Raw genomic sequence first — 19,914 nt, 5'->3', positions numbered from 1 at the left:
ACACCTAGGCATATCATATTCAAACTACAGAAAACCAAAGACAAAAAGACCATCTTCAAAGAAACCAGAGGTTATTAGAAAGCAACTTGCCTAAAGAGTAACAAGGATAAAGATTATATCAGATTTCTCGTCAGAAACCTTGCAAGCAGACAGAGTGTAGCAAAGTGTTGTGTAGCAAAGCGAAGCAAGAAAAAACCCCCAGCAACTTAGAATCCTGTATTAGGTGAAATCATCTTTTCAACATGAAGGAGAAATAAAACCTTTCTCAGACAAACAAAACCCAAGGGAATTTGTTACCAGTAGACCTGCCTTGCAGGAACTAGTAAAAGAAGGTCTTCACTCTGCCTGCCTCTCTGCCTACTTGTGATCTCTGTCTGTCAAATAAATAAATAAAATCTTTAAAAAAAAAAAAAAAAGATCTTCAACAAGAAAGATAAGATACAGGTCAGAAACTCCTATGTATGTAAAGGAAGGAATAATGACAGAAAAATAAAATATTTTATTATTCTTATTTTTAACTGATCTAGTAGATTATTCAAAATAATAATATCAACAATGTATTGGGTGATTTTTGCTTATAGAAAAAAATGAGATGAATGACAGCAAGGATAGGAGGGAGGAATTGGGAATGTACGGTGCAGTGTTATTTGAAAGCAGATGCAGCTTAGCCACAAATATGTATTTCAAACTCTAAGGAAATCACCAAATAAAATTTATTATTATTATTATTTTTTTTACCAAATAAAATTTTTTTTAAAGATTTTATTTATTTATTTGTCAGAGAGAGAGGAGTGAGAGTGAGCACAGGCAGACAGAGTGGCAGGCAGAGGCAGAGGGAGAAGCAGGCTCCCTGCCAAGCAAGAAGCCAGATGTGGGACTCGATCCCAGGACACTGGGATCATGACCTGAGCTGAAGGCAGCTGCTTAACCAACTGAGCCATCCAGGCGTCCCACCAAATAAAATTTTTTAAAGAGGTACAACTGATACACTAAGAAGACAGAGAACATGGAATCATATAATGGTCAATTAAGTACAGAGAAGCTACAAAATGAGGGTAAATTAAAAAAATAATAATAATAAAGACTAAGTACAGGATTAGAAAACAGTTACACACACATGGTGGTAATAATCTAACGATATCAATAACCACTTCAAATGTGAATGGTCCAATACACTAATTAAAATAGACTGTCAGAGTCGATTTAAAAAAAGACCCACTATATGTTCCTATAAGAAAACTATTTTAAAAATAAAGACACAGGGCACCTGGGTGGCTCAGTGGGTTAAAGCCTCTGCCCTGGGCTCAGGTCATGATCCCAGGGTCCTGGGATCAAGTCTTGCATTGGGCTCTCTGCTCAGTGGGGAGCCTCCCTTCTCCATCTCTCTCTTCCTACTTGTGATCTCTGTCAAATAAATAAATAAAATCTTTAAAAAAAAAAAAAAGACACAGATAGAGGCACCTGGTGGCTTAGTTGGTTGTGTCTGCCTTCCGCTCAGATCATGATCCCAGGATCCTGGGATAGAGCCCCAAGTTGGGTTCTCTGCTGAGAAGGGAGCCTGCTTCTCTCCCTCAGCCCCTCCCCTGGCTCATGCTTACTCTCTCTTCTCTCTCAAATAAATAAATACAAATCTTCAAAAAATTAAATAAATAAAGACACAGATAGATTAAAAGTAAAGGGGTGGAGAAAGACATAACACGCGAATACTAGGAAATTACAAATTAATACCAAAATGGGAATCTATCATATACCCATTAGAATGTTCAAAATCTAAAAACTGAAACTGAAAATACTAAGTGCTGGTGAGTATGTGGAGCAACAAGAATCCTGATCCTCAGCTGGAGGGTGTGCATAATAGTGCAGCTACTTTGGAAGACAGTTTGGCAATTTCTTACAGAACTAAACATAGTCTTACTGTAAGATCTAGCTATCATAGTCCTATGAATTTACCTAACCGAGTTCAATACTTACATCCACATAAAACCTACATGGGAAGGTTTACAGTAGACTTATCCATACTTGGTAAAACTTGGAAGGAGCCAGGATGTCTTTCAATAGGTAAATGGATGAACACACTGTAGTTCCTTTAAACAACACAATTATTACTTAGCAATAGAAGAGTGAGCGTCCAAGCCACAAAAAGACATGGAGGAATCTTATATGCATATTGTCAAGTGAGGGAGGTCAGTCTGGAAGGCTACGTACATTATACCATATGATTCAAACTATATGACATGGTACAGAAGGCAAGACTATAGAGACAGTAAAATACCAGTGGTTAACAGGGGTTGGTCAGGGGGAGGGATCAATCGATGGGGCAGAAAGGAGTTTTAGGGCAGTGAAACTACTGCATTATATTGTAATGATGGACACATGTCATGATATTACTCTTGTGTCAAAATCTATAAAACTTTGTAACACTAAGAACAACCTTAATGTAAATTATATACTACATTAATAAGAATGTATCCAGTGGTTCATTGAGTATATCAAATGTACCACACTAAAGCAAGATGTAAATAAGAGCAAAGCCTGGGCTGGGGGTGGGTGGTGGGTGGAGAATAATCTGGAAGCCCTGTACTATCTGCTCAGTTTTTCTGAAAATCTAAAACCATTCTAAAAATTAAAGTCTCATAATTTAAAAATAAAGTCAAGGGCAGAAATTAAAACTCAGTTTGGCCCCAGTGAGCACAAAGCATCAATTAGCGTTCCTCCTATGTTAGATGACAGAAACAAGTCTGCTGCTATTTTTGGACACAGTATTTGGCTCTGAAATGCCAGAGAAATAGAAAACTGACAAAACCCTTTATTCCAGTGTTGACATTAGTACTGCAAGTTGTACAAAGCTTAAAAAGAAGGCTTGTCACTTTCTCCCCAGTTACTTGTTTAATCAATCAATGTGGCAGAATGTTAGACCTTAAAGACCTTCCACAACAATAAGAGATAGAGTTTTAACTTGATAAAAAGAAATGAAACTGAACTCCTTCTCAACTAGAAACATAGAACTAACGACATACTCCCTAAATCCTAGGTATGACCCTAAGCTCATTACAGCAATACTTCATCAAATTCCTAAAACAACTGTATGAACCAAATGCAATAATTATTCCCATTTTGCAGATGACTGAGTCATAGGCTGAGGAGGTTCAGTACATTTCCTAAGACTGGGGATCCAGACTTCAAACTGGTAGGTGGATTCAAAGCCTGTTGCTTCTGTGCCACACTGCTTCTTAATTCTGGGAAAACTGGTGTAGTTTTATCCCCAAAAGATTATTCTAATGATTTTAAGCAAGAGTGACTACAACAGTAGAACTAAGAGTACTAAAACAGGTAAAAATCCTCCAGTTTTTTTTTTTAGTCTGGAATAAGATTCAGAGTGATATTTTTACAAGTGTAAGTGTTCTTTCATGCTATCTGTATAGAAACATGTGCGCATGCCCATGCGTTCGTGTGAGCACGTGTTTGTGTATCATGAAAAAACACAGAATTAGAGAGACAGAGGAAAGAAGAAAGAGAGATTTTAAAACATAAGGAAAAGGTGGGGGGCGGTGCTGGGAGGCTTAGTGGGTTAAGCGACTGCCTTCAGCTCAGGTCATGATCCCAGGCTCCTTGCTTGCGGTGAATCTGCTTCTCTCTCTCCTCCCAGCTCAGTGCTCTCTCTCTCTCTCTTTTTCTAATAAATAAATAAAATCTTAGAAAAAGAAAAAAGATTAAAAAAACCCTCCTCGTATTAATTCTGGATTATACTAACGTGAATAGGTCACCAAGGTACCAGAACATAACTTCTAACTGTTATTCTGAGGGAGATTTATAAAGCTATCTGTCTCACCTCTGCCTTCTCTCCAATTTACTCAGTGTGGAAAATGACACTGGCCTTCCAAAACCTTAACTTATGTTTGGACCTCTTCCATAGGAGTCTGACTCTAGTGTTGCTGACCATTTAAGATGAATATTTCAGCGGGGCTGGAACAGTCCGCTTGGCCTGAGCCAAGCTTTCTATGGCTTGCATGCTTTAAGAGGTTAATCTAGCCCGCCAGTTCACTTTGTTCAAAAGTATTAAATGGAAAGACTGTAACATTCAAAGAAAGGCAAAGCTCACTAGGTAAGACCCCAATAATATAATGGAGCATAAAACCTCTAGAGCTTTTTACCATAACATTTTATGAAACATACGTACACACTCACTGGAACAGAATCCAATTCAAATGGTTCTGCAGGTCAATTCAAAGTCAGCACATATGCAGTATCTTTGGGAAAAATACGCATTATTTCAAAAGTGCCTGGACCTAGATGCTTCCTTTATTTTATAGTTTGTTATCAGTCTAGAAATATACTGTATTAGGGGGGAAAAAGGTCACCTACCACAGTATAATATAATTTAGCGCCAAAACAAAAAGTTCAATAAAGTAGTACAAATTTCAGTATCAACAAATCTTTGTGTTGCAGAACAAAAAGAATCACAGAAGGTAATTCTAAAAGGAAGTGCTAATTTTAAGTGTGGGTGATAAATATAAAAACTGAAAACAATGATCTCATTCTCAACTTCACAACTAATTATGAAATCCTTCAATGTGCACTGTGAAAGGAGCAAAAGAATCTCAATTCCTACATTTAAAAGAAAAATGAATTAGGAACGGGCCTGATTAGAGCCACCTATTTTGTATTATTCTGATGTTTCCTAAATGCTAGGCGCAACCGTGATCCTCCTAAGGGGAAGGAAGTAAAGGTCTACTTTGCATGACAAAGGTCAGATTTCTGCAGACAAATGAGACCTCTTTGATTGACTGTTCCTAGGTTATCACTGGCTGGCTGGGTCCTAGGAGGTCAAGAGAGGTTCCAAACTGTGCTCACTGCTTAAGGGAGACACCCCTGGGGCCACTTTAATCATTTTAAGATCATTACAACTTTTCTTATTCTGGTTCCAGCTCTCCTCCCTTAAATCTTGCTAATGCATACTGGCAATTCAGTCCTGATGTAGGTTAAAAAGAAATTGGAAGTATTCAGTACTATGTGCAGATGGATCCAAAGAGAATCCACTCATTTAATAACTTCTTTTAAATCTAAGATTGAGTTCAGTGAAATTCAAGTAGACCACAGAGGGTGATAATAAGGCCCCAGTAGGAAAAGCTGACTCTGTTACAGCTGTCCTGATATTTACACTATGTCATCGATGCCAATGCTCCAGATTTCATTTTATACAAGGTAGCTTAATGCAAAAAAATCTTCGTTTCCCCAATCATTACGTATGTTTAATTGTAATTATTATAATGTTTTACTTTTTTGTAATAGCTATTAAGTGATAAACACACAAGAAACGCTGAAATAAAAATCATCACTTGACTGCATTTCAGTGCTCTACTTAGTGCAAATATATGTCTAAACTTTCTCAGTGGACTGGAAATATATCAAATGGACCATATTGATAAAAGTAAGAAGAGTTCTGTTCTGCCTATTTGTAATTAATGAAGGATATCTCTTAAGTACTTTAGATAATGTGTACAAAACATCTGTATTTAATTATATCGTCCTTCTCTTAGATGATGGGAATTGAATTAAGAAATATTTTGAAACCCCTATGCAGATATAAAGGTATTAATGGCTGTTCAAGAACTTCGTTGGTACAATGCTTGAAGAGTTCAGTTTTATAAATCAATGGCCTGACACTTCATTAATATCAGATTTTCAATTTTATAAGGGGAATTACCTTAAAATATTAGGCTGATACAGAAAATAGAACATGAGCAAAGACAAGGGCTGGATCTTTTCACTATTACTATGTATCACACAGACACAGAAAATGCCTTTTCTATTAGTGCAGATCTGAATAAAATTTTGTAACGTATATAGTGAACAGGGTTTCTCGTTGAATTCTGTTGTGGACTGAGAATTTTTACAAGAATAAATTAACAGCTCGCTAGTCATTCCTTACAGAGAAAAAAAAAAAAAAATCCTAAACTGTTCTCATGGAAACTGGGACACAGAGTATGGGTTTTCAGTACTTGTTCTTAAGTATTGAAAAAGATCAGATTTTCTTTCTGGATGCTTTACTGGTTCCAAATGCCACTTCTTTTCAAAGTCAGTGTCAGCTCTGCAGTCAGTTTTCAGTCTCCCAGTGGTAAGAATATATTCAAAGGCTGTGTGCACAGCAGGGTAGAAGTCTTTCTCCATGAATGTAACTATATCACTCATCAGTAACCTCCTGCCATAAGGGGACTTATGTTTTCTTTCCTTTTAGTGACTCCTCAGGCCCTTGAATGCCAGTCACTGCCCTGAGACCTGGGGCAATAGTCACATAATCTCTGTCAATAGTTCCTACATAAGCCACTGGTGCAACTAAATGTCAAGACAGCAGATCAAAGTCGGCACATTCTAAAACTCATGTCCTTTATGGATCAATTTTCATAAACTATACTCTGTGTTTTAGAAATACATGGAAGCTCATTCTTTGCTTTCTTCCTTTTAACCCAGACAAGTTTATTTACATGAGAGGCAATCTGATTTGTACATAACAGTGTGAAATTCTATTGCAATACATAAATCTTATTCTCCTCTTTGCATAGCCCTCTGGAGGTATTTTACTTCTTGGAAGTATTTTACTATACCTATTGTCTTATAATAGAAATGCAAAACTCCTTGGGCTATAAAAAAAAGAAGGCAAAGACTGGTTTGCAATACTTCACCATCCTACCCCAGGGCCTGGTACAAAAGATGGTAGGTAGTACACTCCTACTTATGATGGATTTTATTTTTAAATCTTCATTATGCTAAGGTAAATTATGATAGACAATAGCTTTAGCGTGTGTTTTACAATCTATATCTATTTTTGTTATTCACGATTGCTTGGGAAAATGAATATAATTATTGGAAAGCATTTTTGCTCTGTAGGATTCAAATACAAACTACATAGATCTAGTCTTAAGTAAACCTGAGTAAACTACAATGGACCAAACTATCTTCTCTGAATATCTTTTCAGATAGTTCTAGATACAAAGATTTTAAATTTTACTTATTTTCCTTAAAAAAAAACTGTACTTGGAAAACATAAGATTTAGAACAGAATGCACAACAATAGTATTTATGTTTATATCTACCTGAACTTTAGATATATTTATTACAGAGGTAAGAGCATGCAACACATTAAATATTCATGTATCAGGGGTCTAAAAATGGAGAAGATGAGCAAACAAATACTAGCCTTAGAGCCAGAAGGTGGTTTACTAAACTCCAAATAGAAGCTTCATTGTCTCAGTTCCCCTAAGCAAATTTTTATATAATTACATGAGATCATTAGGTACAAAGCATCACTCTGAGTTCTCCTGTAATCTGTGAGACATTAGGCAAGTCACTTACTCAGAAGGTAGCCTTGGTCTTATCTGTTTCACCACTTAAACAATTAAAATTTACAAGTGTTAAAATGTGTAAGAAAAAGAAAGTTTATTATTCCTATTTTTGCAGTAAATGGCTGAGACCAAAGGAAAATTTAGATAAATGGGGGAAATTACAGAGGTCCTCATTAGTGGAGAAGATTTAAATTTTTGGAGAAATCGAATATTTATCTTCCTTAATTCTACTCTTTGTTGGCTTTGTTTTCTAATCCCACTCATTGTTGGATTTGTTTAAAATCCAAATAGGTGAACTTTTAAATTAGAAAAGATACTTTGATTATATCCTGAATCAACTGGTGTTGAAATCGGGGGTGTACGTGTCTGCATGCACATGTTTGTTTGTGCTAAGGGGAGGGGTGGAGGGGGCAGAAGAGCTGTGATGCAAATCCTTTGGCTTTCCTCTAGAGGATGGCCCAACAAAACTACAGGTACATTATGAAAAAGCAAGTGGAGTCTTGCTAAACCAACTTACCAGTTTTTCGAAGGGGGAAATCATCCTTCGTGTCCTGTGCTCCTGGTAATGTGTATTTGTAGGATGGAGATGTTCCACTCAGGGGTGGAGAGCTTTGATCCAGTGACGTGTGGTGGGCAGCCCTACCAAAGAAAAAGAGACTTCACCATTTGCTCTGGAGTTTTTCCTGCATGTTGGTCAGCAATAATCAGTTGCACGTGCTGTACATGTGTCTCAGCTGCCTTTATGTTCTTTCTGTCCAGTGTGTGCAATCACAGCCTCACAGAACCACGTTCATTTCAGCAGTATGCTACAGAATGTTGCAGGACCCCCAAGAATGACCACTGTGTGTCCGGTCACTCACTTGTACAGACCTTGCCTCACTAGCAGAGAATTCACCAAGAGCCCGAGTTTGGATCATCTGAGATCACTGTGGATTTCTCTTAGGTGCCACACTTATGGAAAATTCACCACCCAAATCCTTTTTAGTCAACAGGGTAGAATAGCCAGAGTACAAGTAAACATATAGAAGGAACTTCATTTGCAAAAATTGTTAGGTAATACACAGAAGTACAAGAAGGTGCTTTTCTACCATAGCGAAACTACCTTTATCACAGTCTTAGATGCCCTGGCTTGAACAGCACTTCCAAGGTAAAGGCTGGCAATCACGTATTTCCCCAATATGAAACTAGTTTTTAAAAATGTTTCCTCTCCCCTACATAAATATAGTGAAAGAGGTGAGGTTGTACTACTGGGGAGGAGTTTTCAGAACTGAATGTCAATTATCCAGTGGACGTGAACACCCACAACTATGATATGTGAAGAAAACAACCAACAGGGAACAGTATCACCACCAGCATGGTGATTCTACCAGTATCGTTTATCTGAATCACACATTCTCAAAAATTAACTTGTTTAAGGACACTTCATCTAGCCCTAACTGGAAAAAAAGTATTAAATTCAGATTCCATAAATTAATGATTTATGGTGTCTGGCGTTGGACCCTACTGAAGTTCAAGTCAGCACAAAAAAGGATTGCTAAGTAAATATTTAATATACCCAAGGGGAGAGCTGAAGAACTTTCAGCTGACATGCTGTTTGCCTCTAGTTAGTTGTTTCCCACTTAAAAAAGGTATTGCCTCTTCTTAAAATGAGCTTTAACCTACAAGGAATATGAATTAGTTACAAATTATGTATGTAATTTTAGGCAACAAAGTAGTGTTTATTTCTAAATACTTTGTGATGTTAACTGAACATCTGAAAATTTTCCTCAGGGACTGGCTTCTCAAGTCCACTGACATGCCTGATAGAAATTACATAAACCATTAAAAAGTATTTATGCAGCACTCTGGAATCTGCCTTGGTCACTTTTTTTTTTTTTTTTTTTTGCATGCTGAGAAGGGCAGATACTTATAAAACAGAAGTATAATAACTCTTTAACTAGAACTCTTGGGATGCTTACAGTTTCAGTATAGAGCAATCAAGTATATATTCCCTTATCTTTGATGAGCTGAAGAATCAAAAAAGTCTAAGTCTAAAACCTGATGGTCATTCAGTAAACATATAAAATGATAGAAATGAAACTACTGTCTATTATCCAAACATTTGCTTATCAGTGTTTGTCCTGATTTTTAAAACACCACATTGTTTCTATTTTCCTGAGAGGAGAACTGTGTATCTCATCGTTCTCTTCACTGGACCTGGGGAAACACGGCGTCCGTAACAGCAGTGTCTGATGTTGTCAGCTGGTGTGTGAGAGAAGTCAGTGTGTTCAGCTCACAGTGTGATGAGAAATGAAGTCAGATGGTCAGGGGTAAACTTGTCACAAAGACTCCGCTTTACTTCTTTGCCTTAGTTCTCTTTCTTTTCCCTCCCTTGTCTTCCTGCCTTTTTTTTTTTTTTTAAGTCGAAAAGCTTCTGGTCTTTTAAAAATAGCTCAGATCTCCACCTTCTATCGAGCCAAGTAAAATAAAGTCTCAACCTGCCAAATCTTCAGAAATTATTGTAAAGATATCAGATGCACCATCTGAGAATAGAAAAATGCAAAATAGGAACTAATTTCTATGCCCCACCCCACATTTCTGTTACTCATTCACCAAAAAACATTATCTACTTCCTTGCCCTCAAGATCATACTTGCTAACATTTATTAAGCACTACTCTCTGTTGCATACTTGACTGTATTATTTCATAAGACCTTTCTAGCAACCCTAGAGGGCAGGTACTATCATGACCTTTTCACTGAGAAGGACGAGAATTCAAGGAGCTTGTCCACCGCCACAGAGCTGAGAACTGGCAGACCCCGGTCCAGTGCCCAGGCTAGCTGAGCACAGAACCTGTGTTCTTGACCCCTGGGAAGGAAAAAGGCCAAACACTGAACATACGTGTACCAGAGCTTGGGATGGCGGCTCACGGAATGATTTTTTCCATTTGTTGGAGTGTCTTTTGTTGCTGATTTACTCAACAGGAATTCTTGAAGCTTCTGCTTTACTTCTGTACTTGCCACTGCCCCTGAAACACACACATACAGAAACAGATGTTGATGTGGGGCTTTGTCTTTCCGTATCTCTGAAGTATTTAGCAAAAATTAAGAAGTAACACCACTGGTCACTGCATATGAAGCTTTCCTACTAAAAGAAGAAACAAGAGTCTAAACAGGCTTTTGAAAATGGCATAGGTAATGTTTTGTAACTACTGCTCAAACCGCCAATTTTCAAAGGACCTTGGACGATTTCTTTAATTGCTTCTGCAGAAGGGGGAGTCCCAGAATTAAGAATAATTTTTTTCCTGAGGTAAAAAAAAAATGAGGAATAAAACACTGCCTTTTAAAAATCAAGAGTCTTAGGGGACCACATAAATGATTGAACACAATACAATGATCTTCCTGAATTGCTAGTTTGAAAAACTCACGTTTTAAAAAACTCTTTTGAGCATTAAACACATAGATATCACTGACGGTTTCAGTTCTAGGCATCTGATCTTTAGTGCTACATCCTGAATTTGAACTGACCTCAGACAAGGGAATTATTTGGATCTGTCTCCCTCTTGTGGATAGTTTTTTTTAAACAAATGTTCTGCCTTAAATCTTCCCTAAGTCCGGGGACTCAAAAACTAGATGGAGGCAAAGGCTTGACTTACAGAGCAATTATTACTTGAGCAGAAGGAAGGTACAGTGAGAAAATGTGGAAGTAAGTTTATTAATAAAACAATATGGCATGGCTAGATTGCTTTAGTAGAAACTCATTTTTAAGGTTCAAAACAACAGAAATCAGTATCTCTGCCAAACAATGCTCGGTGGACTTCGCCGAGACACTGCAGACCGAATGCAGAGAGATGAGATGTGAATGTCAAAAAAGTTTTAGACGGGGGTCCACAATTTATTCTTTAACTAAATGCAGACAGTTTTGACAAGTTTATTTTATTTTACTTTTGACAAGTTTAATTCCACTCCTTATCAGGCTTCACTCTGAATGACGACAAGCTCAACAGGAGGGGAGAGATGCATCTTTTACCCCTGGTGCCTCTTACTTTCTCGTCCTCTATCTTTGCCTCTGAGAGGAGGAAGCTGCTGTTCTCTGCGGTGCCTCTCTACTTCCTGTTCTTGCCTCTGCTGCTCCAGTTTCTGCTCCTTTTCTAGGAGTTCTTGTTGCTGTTTTATGGCTAGAAGTTCCTGTTGCAACTTGCGAGAAGAGAAAGACATGAGAGTGTGCAATTTCTTTAGGCTTCATTGTCATCACTGACCCAAATCAAACTGTTAGGAGCTTCTGGAACTTGTTTCTGTTTAATTTACATTTTTACTCACTTTTTTGGTAAATTATTGAAATCTAAAGACAAACAACTAATTCCACAGACGGTCTTCATGTCATCAATCAGCAAGTTTTTAGGTAGCTTCATTAGCGGTGCCGCCCCACCAAAAGCCATTCCCAAATTTGATCTAATCTTTACTTCCCTGAGTAGCTTCTCTTTGTAATTCTGAAATATAAGAAACAGGCAAAGGCAAAAATGGCCCAGAACTCTGTTCTATCAAGTCCCTCCCATTATAAATAAACAACTGAAATCTTTATTTCTTATCCTGAGAAATGGTATGAAAATATCAAACCAAAGGAATGGTGAGAAATGAGTTAATTTAAGGGCAGTCTACCTGAAACAGAATAAATGTTAAAAATTTCAAAACCTGGGGCATCTGGGTAGCTCAGTTGTTAAGCGTCTGCCTTCAGCCCAGGTCATGATCCCGGGGTCCTGGGATCAAGTCCCTAATCAGGTTCCCTGCTCAGTGGGGAGTCTACTTCTCCCTCTGCTCTCTCCCTGATCATTTCTCTCTCTTGAATAAATAAGTAAAATCTTCCAAGAACAAACAAACAAACAAACAAACAAAAACTTCGGGGCGCCTGGGTGGCTCAGTGGGTTAAGCCTCTCTGCCTTCGGCTCAGGTCATGATCTCAGGGTCCTGGGATCGAGCCCCGCGTCGGGCTCTCTGCTCAGCAGGGAGCCTGCTTCCCGCCCCCCTGCCAGCCTCTCTGCCTACTTGTGATCTCTCTTTCTGTCAAATAAATAAATAAAATCTTAAAAAAATTTTTTTTAAAAACCTTCAAAACCTTATAGAGAATGTTCTTGGATTAATGTATCTATACATTCATGGTAGGCATGTCTCTCAAAACAGCAAAAGCCTAGTTCATTCATCCAGCAGGCAAAAACCTTCTGATTAGAGATGGGTCAAAACAAAATCATTTCCATTAAAGTACTGTCAGGTTGTCTGAATCCCTTGACTTTAGTTCCAAACAATAGGTAACATTAACATGAAGGATTTTTAAATTTTTTTTTAAGATTTTTTTTAAAATTTATTTGATAGAGACACAGCAAGAGAGGGAACACAAGCAGGGGAAGTGGGAGAGGGAGAAGCAGGCTTCCCACCAAGCAGGGAGCCCGATGCAGGGCTTGATGAGGGGCTTGATGAGGGGCTCGATTCCAGGACCCCGGGATCATGACCCAATCCAAAGGCAGATGCTTAATGACTGAGGGACCCAGGTGCCCCATAACGATGGATTCTTAGTAACTGTCTTGACATGTCCATTTTCTCTCAGATGAAGAAAGAGGTATCTGTGAATAATAATAAATGTGCTCACTGTGGAGTAACTAAAGATTTTGAGTTCTACTTAAGCTCATATTACTAGATATGAAATCCAGGCACCTTACTAAACTACTCAAAGCCCTGGTTCCTTGTACATAAGAGAAGTTATCTCCATCATATAACATGTTCAGAATGCACATGAGATTTAGTTTGTAAGTTTGAACCATTCTAATTTTAATTATTATTACCGTTTTTAGATCTCAGTCATAATGAAGTTGGTGTAATTTATTGTTTATATTAGATTCCTAAAAATCTGAAATTTATGCCGATAAGTAAGAGAACAAAACCAAAAATCTTTTGGAATGGCATCAGTTACTCTGGAGTGAAAGGAAGCCAACTTGGCATGGCAACCATGACGGCCTCACCTCTCCCTGAAGGATATGGTTAGAAGCATTTCTGGTTACTCTTCATATTAAAATCTTGGCATTTTGGCTCTGATATATCAGTCCCTTATTGGAAGACTTTAGATACTGCACTGTAAAAGAAAACTTTATAACTTCACTTAAACTCTGCCTTAAATATTAATTTTATACAGCTACTGGGATTGGTGAAACTGCTTTCAACAGAAGCCCCAATCAAATTGAAATTTAATCTATCTTAGGAATATAGAAAAGCACACAATTTAATTTCCATAGCTACTGTTCATTATTGAAGACTGCAGGACTGACACTGGAAAAAAAAAAGAGAAAGAACGAAACATCAACTGCTCATTTTCAGATGTTCTGATACACGACACAGGGGGACGATGTGGTAGTTCTGATGGCAGACAAAGCAAGACTACAAATCTTGGAACAGCCATTTACTGGCTGTGTGGTCTTGGGTAAGTTTCAGTATTCTCTCTGCCTCAGCTTACTAAGTAGAAGAATGGGATAACAACATCTAATTTAACAGATATTGATTACAGAAACCAAAGATTCAAAATGCTAATATAAGTAAAGCTTCATGTACTGTGTTCCTCATAAACATAAAATCCAAGTGAATGTTAAAAAAAAAAATCAACTCAGCCCTTCCCATAAAAAACATAAAGTAAAATAAAAAAAAATTTTTTTTAAAGTAAAAAGCTTCCTAAACTTAGAAGGAAATTTAAAATAGATCTTTAGTTTCTGAGAAAACAGCCTATGCCTTTGGAAAATCCTTTCAAAAACTAAATTTTCCTTTTAGCTATCTCAGAATCCTTTTTCTGTCAAGAGCCTCCTCTTTTCTGCTATTTTCTAGATGTCAGCAGACCTACTGTATTACTTTGTTTGAGCTAAAGTAATACTTAATTATGTACTTGTTACTATTAACCTGTGAGTAAAATAGAACAATACGTTACTTCAAAAATTTTCATGTTAATCTTTACAACTACAAAAGATACCAAATATAAATGAAAAGAAGCATTACTGTTGTCCTGTATTCAGTGTAACACGAATCAGTACCACAGCAAAATGAACAATATAGGTACTTTTTTTTTTTTTTTAAGATTTTATTTATTTATTTGACAGAGAGAGATCACAAGTAGATGGAGAGGCAGGCAGAGAGAGAGAGAGGGAAACAGGCTCCCTGCTGAGCAGAGAGCCCGATGCGAGACTCGATCCTAGGACCCCGAGATCATGACCTGAGCCGAAGGCAGCGGCTTAACCCACTGAGCCACCCAGGCGCCCCATATAGGTACTTTTAAAAGTATGGTGAAGAATATAAATTTTATTCATTCATCATTGTCATCTTAACATGCCAAGAATGAATGGAGAAGGAAATCTAAACATCAGTGCTCCTGATATTTTTTCAAGGGTCAACTAATAATGCTTTAAAAATAAGTCAAGGAACACTATATCAAAAACTAATGATTTACCGTATGGTGACTAATATAACTTAATAAAAAAAATATGTCTATAAACTAAATGAAGGTTTCCTATTCTACAAAAAACAGCCATGAGCTACTGGTTCCATATGAGACCCAAAACAAAATCCCTACTCTTAGTTTTAAGGTATCATACAGAATAATAAATTGCAAGGGTTCTTTTAGTAAACTTTACTAAAGAAGAAAACTGTGATGTTTTATATCAGATGTCAAAGTTTTTTTTTGGAAAAGAAGATAAAAGAGGCCTTTCAGGCTAGGAAAGTGTATCTTAAAAAGGATATAGGGAAGAAGATAGCATTTTTACCTTCTCAGACACTAATATTAACGTGGTAATTTTTTATAATATAAACATAGATTGGTTAACTATATTAATCTGGCATTAATGTGTTTGTATTTAACATGCAAGTGAGTAATAGATCAAGTATCTAGAACCTGTAATTTATTGCATTACTAAGTTAACATGTATTTACATCATTTTGAAGGACATAGACCTAAAAATGGGAATTTTATGTAAGTATTTGCTGACTTTTATTACTGTCATAATAAATTCAAACTAAACATCTACTTAATCAGACCAAAATAGCTTTATGTTTTAAATGTCTTTGTCAAGAATGTGAAAGGCATTTCCCAAATAAAGCTAAAGCAATATTTATCTGAAAGAAACAAGAAGAAATTGATACCCAGATACATCTAAAGTGACTTGATAACAGAATAGTCTATCATAAAAAATTCTGGGACATGGATATATTTCTCCTAGAATATTTTAAACAATTTGGATCTCAAACTATCAACTACTCCCAAAATTCTTTCAAAAAATTCTTATCTGCAATCTATTAAGCTTATATAAAAAGTATTAAGAACATTTGCATCAGTTTCTTCATATGTAATTCTCTTGAACTTTTATGTTATCACTTTAAATGTATACATTATAAGGTCTTCTTCAAGGGGAAAATTAGGATATATTCAGAATACCCTTTTGGGGAGGCAGCTGGGGCAATGGGTGAAATAGGTGATGGGCATTTAGGATGAGTACCGTGGGATGTAGGAAGTGCTGGGTCACTACACTGTACACCTGAAACTCATATTACCCTGGCTGTTCAATAACTGGAATTTAAATAAAAGCTTAAGAAATCCACATATAAACCAAAAACAAAACAAAAAAGACTCTCCTTTTATCATTTCTGATAAGTAGTTTGTGCAGATCCTGTAAAAATATAAAATGGTTCTTCCCAGGCTCATGGTTCTTCTTGGTAGAGAACAGACAGGGCCAAAGAACAAAATCATATTGAAGACAAACTCAACAGAGGTTGGAAAGTTGCTTTTCCCTACTAATGATGCTGTACACTAACGGATGAGAGTGAGAGAGCCCCCCCTCTGCCAAGAGCAAAGCTTGTTTTCAGTCAGCATTCCTACTACTTACCCAAGGTACTCACCAGTAAAATCACAATTTCTTTCAGGCCATCCTCCAGCATCTTAATCATGGTGAAACTCACCTCCCCCACCCCCGTCCCAATGTTCCTTGTTATGCCCACGTCCTGCTGCAGGCTTCCTGGGTGAAAAGGTCAGAGGCAAGGAAACATCTGCTACCTTGATGTGTTCCTGGAGCTGAGCCTGGTGCTGCCGTGTCAAGTTCTCATGTTGTTTCTGAAACTCGGCGATCAGGAGCTGCTTCTGGATTTGCTGCTGTTGCTGGATAAGGAGTAACTCTTGCTGTAGTTGCTTCTCACGGACAACAGGATCCACCACAGGCATCATCATCCTGAGGTCGGTCCTCAGGTCTAAAGGTGAGATGGGCTCCAGGCCCACGGGAACTTCTGACTTCACATCCACTAGAGAAACAGGAGGAAAAAGAAAGGGTGGGAGGGCATGACAGAGGATAGGAAATGAGTATGTTGATTTGGAAACAAACAAAAAATAAAAAACACCATATCCTATATGAACAGATTTTATGTCAACAAGTGTAGTCATTTTTACAACGATCATAAAAGGTCTTTAGTGTATCAGTTTTGGTAAAATGGACCATATGCTAACTTTCACCCAGCAAGTCACTTTCATGAATCTTCTGAATTTCTTTTTTCAAAGAGATGAATCCTGCACCCACCACCACCACCCCTGCCCCACAAAAAAACCAAAAACCAAGAACCACAAAGAGTTGAATCCAGTTATTTCCTGGTATCAAAGTCATTCACAAAACTTACTCTACTGGACCACTTAGTAGTAAGTTAGGCAAACTTGGGACAAAAAAATGCTACTCTACTGAAGAAGAAATGCCAAGTTATAAGTGAGAAATTTCTATCACAACCTGATTTCCACACTTGCAGGCAAGTTAGTTTGTAATCAGAGTCAGAAGATATATTCTAAGATATATTCCTCAAGAATTAAGGAATTCCTTAAGAAGAAAGCTTTCAACAATATATCTGTGGGGCTGTTGGACCTGGCAAAGAACAAGTACAAATCTGCATGCTAAGATGTTGAAAATGGTGAGTGGATTAGTTAATCAACCACAAGTGTCCGGTCTTTCAATGATGATAAACTATATTTCAGTTACCTTATTCCTAAGGCATAAAAAATGATGAGGAAGCTTAAAACAAATCAAACCACCAGAAGGACAAAGACTAATGAGATGAATTAATTTGACAAGAATAATTATAAGATATTTAAATTTTAAAAAATCGATAACATATAAAAAATTCTTACTACTTCTATCAGATCATTTGTAGGACAGTAGAAGCACAAAAATTCATAGACAAGGCAGATAGGAAGTAACAACACGGATTTGTTAAAAGAATTAACTGGGATAATCCACTCTAAGGACTTAAAACATACAGAACATTTCTCAATAAATGCTCTGGGTTTTTTCAATTAATAAAAATGGAATTTTCCTGTGTATGAAAATAAATCAACACAGTGTGATTAACAAAACAAAAATATTAAGAGCAAGTATGCAAATAAAATTGCATGAGATTTTCATTTAATACTAGAAAATAAAAACACTAAAACTTCTAGAAAAGTGGAAAAAGAATATAGAGGAATACAAATAATCTTTATTTTTTTAGAAGATTTTATTATTTATTTATTTGTCAGAAACCGAGAGAGAAAGAGAGAGAGAGAGAGAGAGCGCATGTGCACAAACAGGGGGAGCGGCAGGCAAAAGGAGAAGCAGACTCCCCAGTGAGCAACGAGCCTGATGCAGGATTTGATCCCAGGACCCTGGGACCATAACCTGAGCTGAAGGCAGATGCTTAATGACTGATCCACTCTGGTGTCCCTAAATAAACAGTTTTTATTTTTTTTATTTTATTTTTTTGATTCTTTTTTTTTTTAATAAACAGTTTTTAAAGATCTACTTTTACTAGTAAAGAAATGCAAATTCTAAGTCAAAGTAAGGCATCATTTCCCAAACATTAAGTATCATCTGTACGATCCATGTATATGCATATGTGTGTATAATACCCCATTGTGTGGTGTAAGCATTTGAACAAGTAGATAATTACATATCGCAAGTGGTATTACCAAATGATTAAAGCTTCTGAAAAACAACTTGGTGATATGCAGGAAGAATCATTAAATATTCTACCATTTGATTCAGGTTTGCCAACTGTAGGAATATATCTTAAGGAGACAATAATTACGGGAAAATACAGTTCAATGTCATGCTGTCCACTGAAGTATTATCATTTTAATTGAAATCCACCAACTACAAGGAAGCATCGAAGTAAAATATGTCACATCCATATGGTGGAAAAACACATAATCATTAAAAGTAATGTTTATGGGAACATGAAGAATGCTATTACAACATTAAATGAAAAAAACAGTAATAAAAGTGACATATACCCTCTGATAACTCTTTAAATAAATACAACTTAAGTCAATACACATTCACATTTATGGAGAGCCTTAAATTCTAAGGAATGTAAGGTTTGGTAGGAAAGCAAAAAAGACAAAACTTCCAGCCCTCTTGGAGCAAATCTTCTAGTGCGTTTTTAATTGTATCAGTCTCTGAATCCTTGTAGCAAAGACTGGTGACATACAGAACAGAACATAGTTCTATTTGGAGTGGAAAGAGAAATAATTTCCCCTTCTTTCTTTTCTGTATTTTTCCAAATTGCATTTAATATTCTGACTACTACTGTAAGTAACTTAGATTTGTAGATTCCAGGTTGGGAACTACAAAGTTAATTTTCCGAGTGGATTTAAGAGCTATTTTCAGTGAGTCGAGAAAGGCTAACAGAAATCTTGTCTGTAGAAGTTAAGGCTACAAATACTGAATGAAACATTAATGTCCTTACTTATCACTTGAACTGCATATGTGTACAGGGCATGTGGTATGCACCTGTGGGTGGGGCGGGAGGGGGCGCTGGTATCAATCTTGGGTTGTGAACCCTGGTCAACTTTTCTTTTTTTCTTTTTTAAGATTTATTTATTTATTTATTTGACACACAGAGAGAGAGAGAGAGAGAGAGAGAAAGATATCACAAGTAGGCAGAGAGGCAGGCAGAGAGAGGGAGGAAGGGAAGCAGGCTCCCTGCTGAGGCAGAGAGCCCGATATGGGACTCAATCCCAGGACCCTGTGATCATGACCTGAGCCCAAGGCAGCGGCTTAACCCACTGAGCCACCCAGGTGCCCCCCTGGTCAACTTTTCAACGTATTGATCAGAAGCTTGCATTGATGGTACTACACATGTCACTTTAACGGAAATGGTAAAACGATTAATAAACCATAGTTTGGTGGACAGTGTCTTCTAAAACACTGATATTTATGAAAAGGAGAGATAGTAATTGTGACAAGTTTGGGATTAAATGAGAATGATGGCCTGTATGATTTCGTAGGAGCAGAGTCTGTTGTAGAACTTTCAATCAAGACTGTGGAGTAACACGAGATTTTGAGCATTAATTTATAGAGTTGGTATAATTCCAACCAAAAGCAATGACTGTTAATGATATATTTCATTTTTGCATTACAAAGGCCAAACTACAGCCTCCAGTGTTTACATATGGAAATCCTAATAAACAAAGGTCAGAACTAACCCTATAAAGACAAAATGTAGAATTTCAGGAGACCTTGGGGTCTTTTCTTGTTGTCATTCCTCCTATCCATAAACTGTGAA

At 37.0% G+C, this 19,914-nt stretch overlaps 1 protein-coding gene across 18 annotated transcripts in view; it reads right to left on the bottom strand.

The window, feature by feature from the left end:
- The window catches only part of HDAC9 (histone deacetylase 9), an 872,408-nt gene that overhangs the window by 447,501 nt on the left and 404,993 nt on the right, over positions 1-19,914 (bottom strand). For 12 of the 18 annotated variants that reach the window (XM_044246154.1, XM_044246156.1, XM_044246162.1 and 9 more), the window contains 4 exons: positions 16,391-16,632; positions 11,364-11,514; positions 10,220-10,346; positions 7,858-7,979 (listed from right to left, as the gene is read on the bottom strand). In XM_044246154.1, the coding sequence (XP_044102089.1) occupies positions 7,858-7,979; positions 10,220-10,346; positions 11,364-11,514; positions 16,391-16,632 (642 nt within the window). The remainder of the gene's footprint in view (positions 1-7,857; positions 7,980-10,219; positions 10,347-11,363; positions 11,515-16,390; positions 16,633-19,914) is intronic. The other 6 variants (XM_044246152.1, XM_044246168.1, XM_044246153.1 and 3 more) reach the window with 3 other exon arrangements.

Source organism: Neovison vison, chromosome 4, assembly GCF_020171115.1.
Source record: "Neovison vison isolate M4711 chromosome 4, ASM_NN_V1, whole genome shotgun sequence".
In the NCBI taxonomy this organism is placed as follows: Eukaryota; Metazoa; Chordata; class Mammalia; order Carnivora; family Mustelidae; genus Neogale; species Neogale vison.
This window is presented reverse-complemented; position numbering and strand designations above follow the sequence as displayed.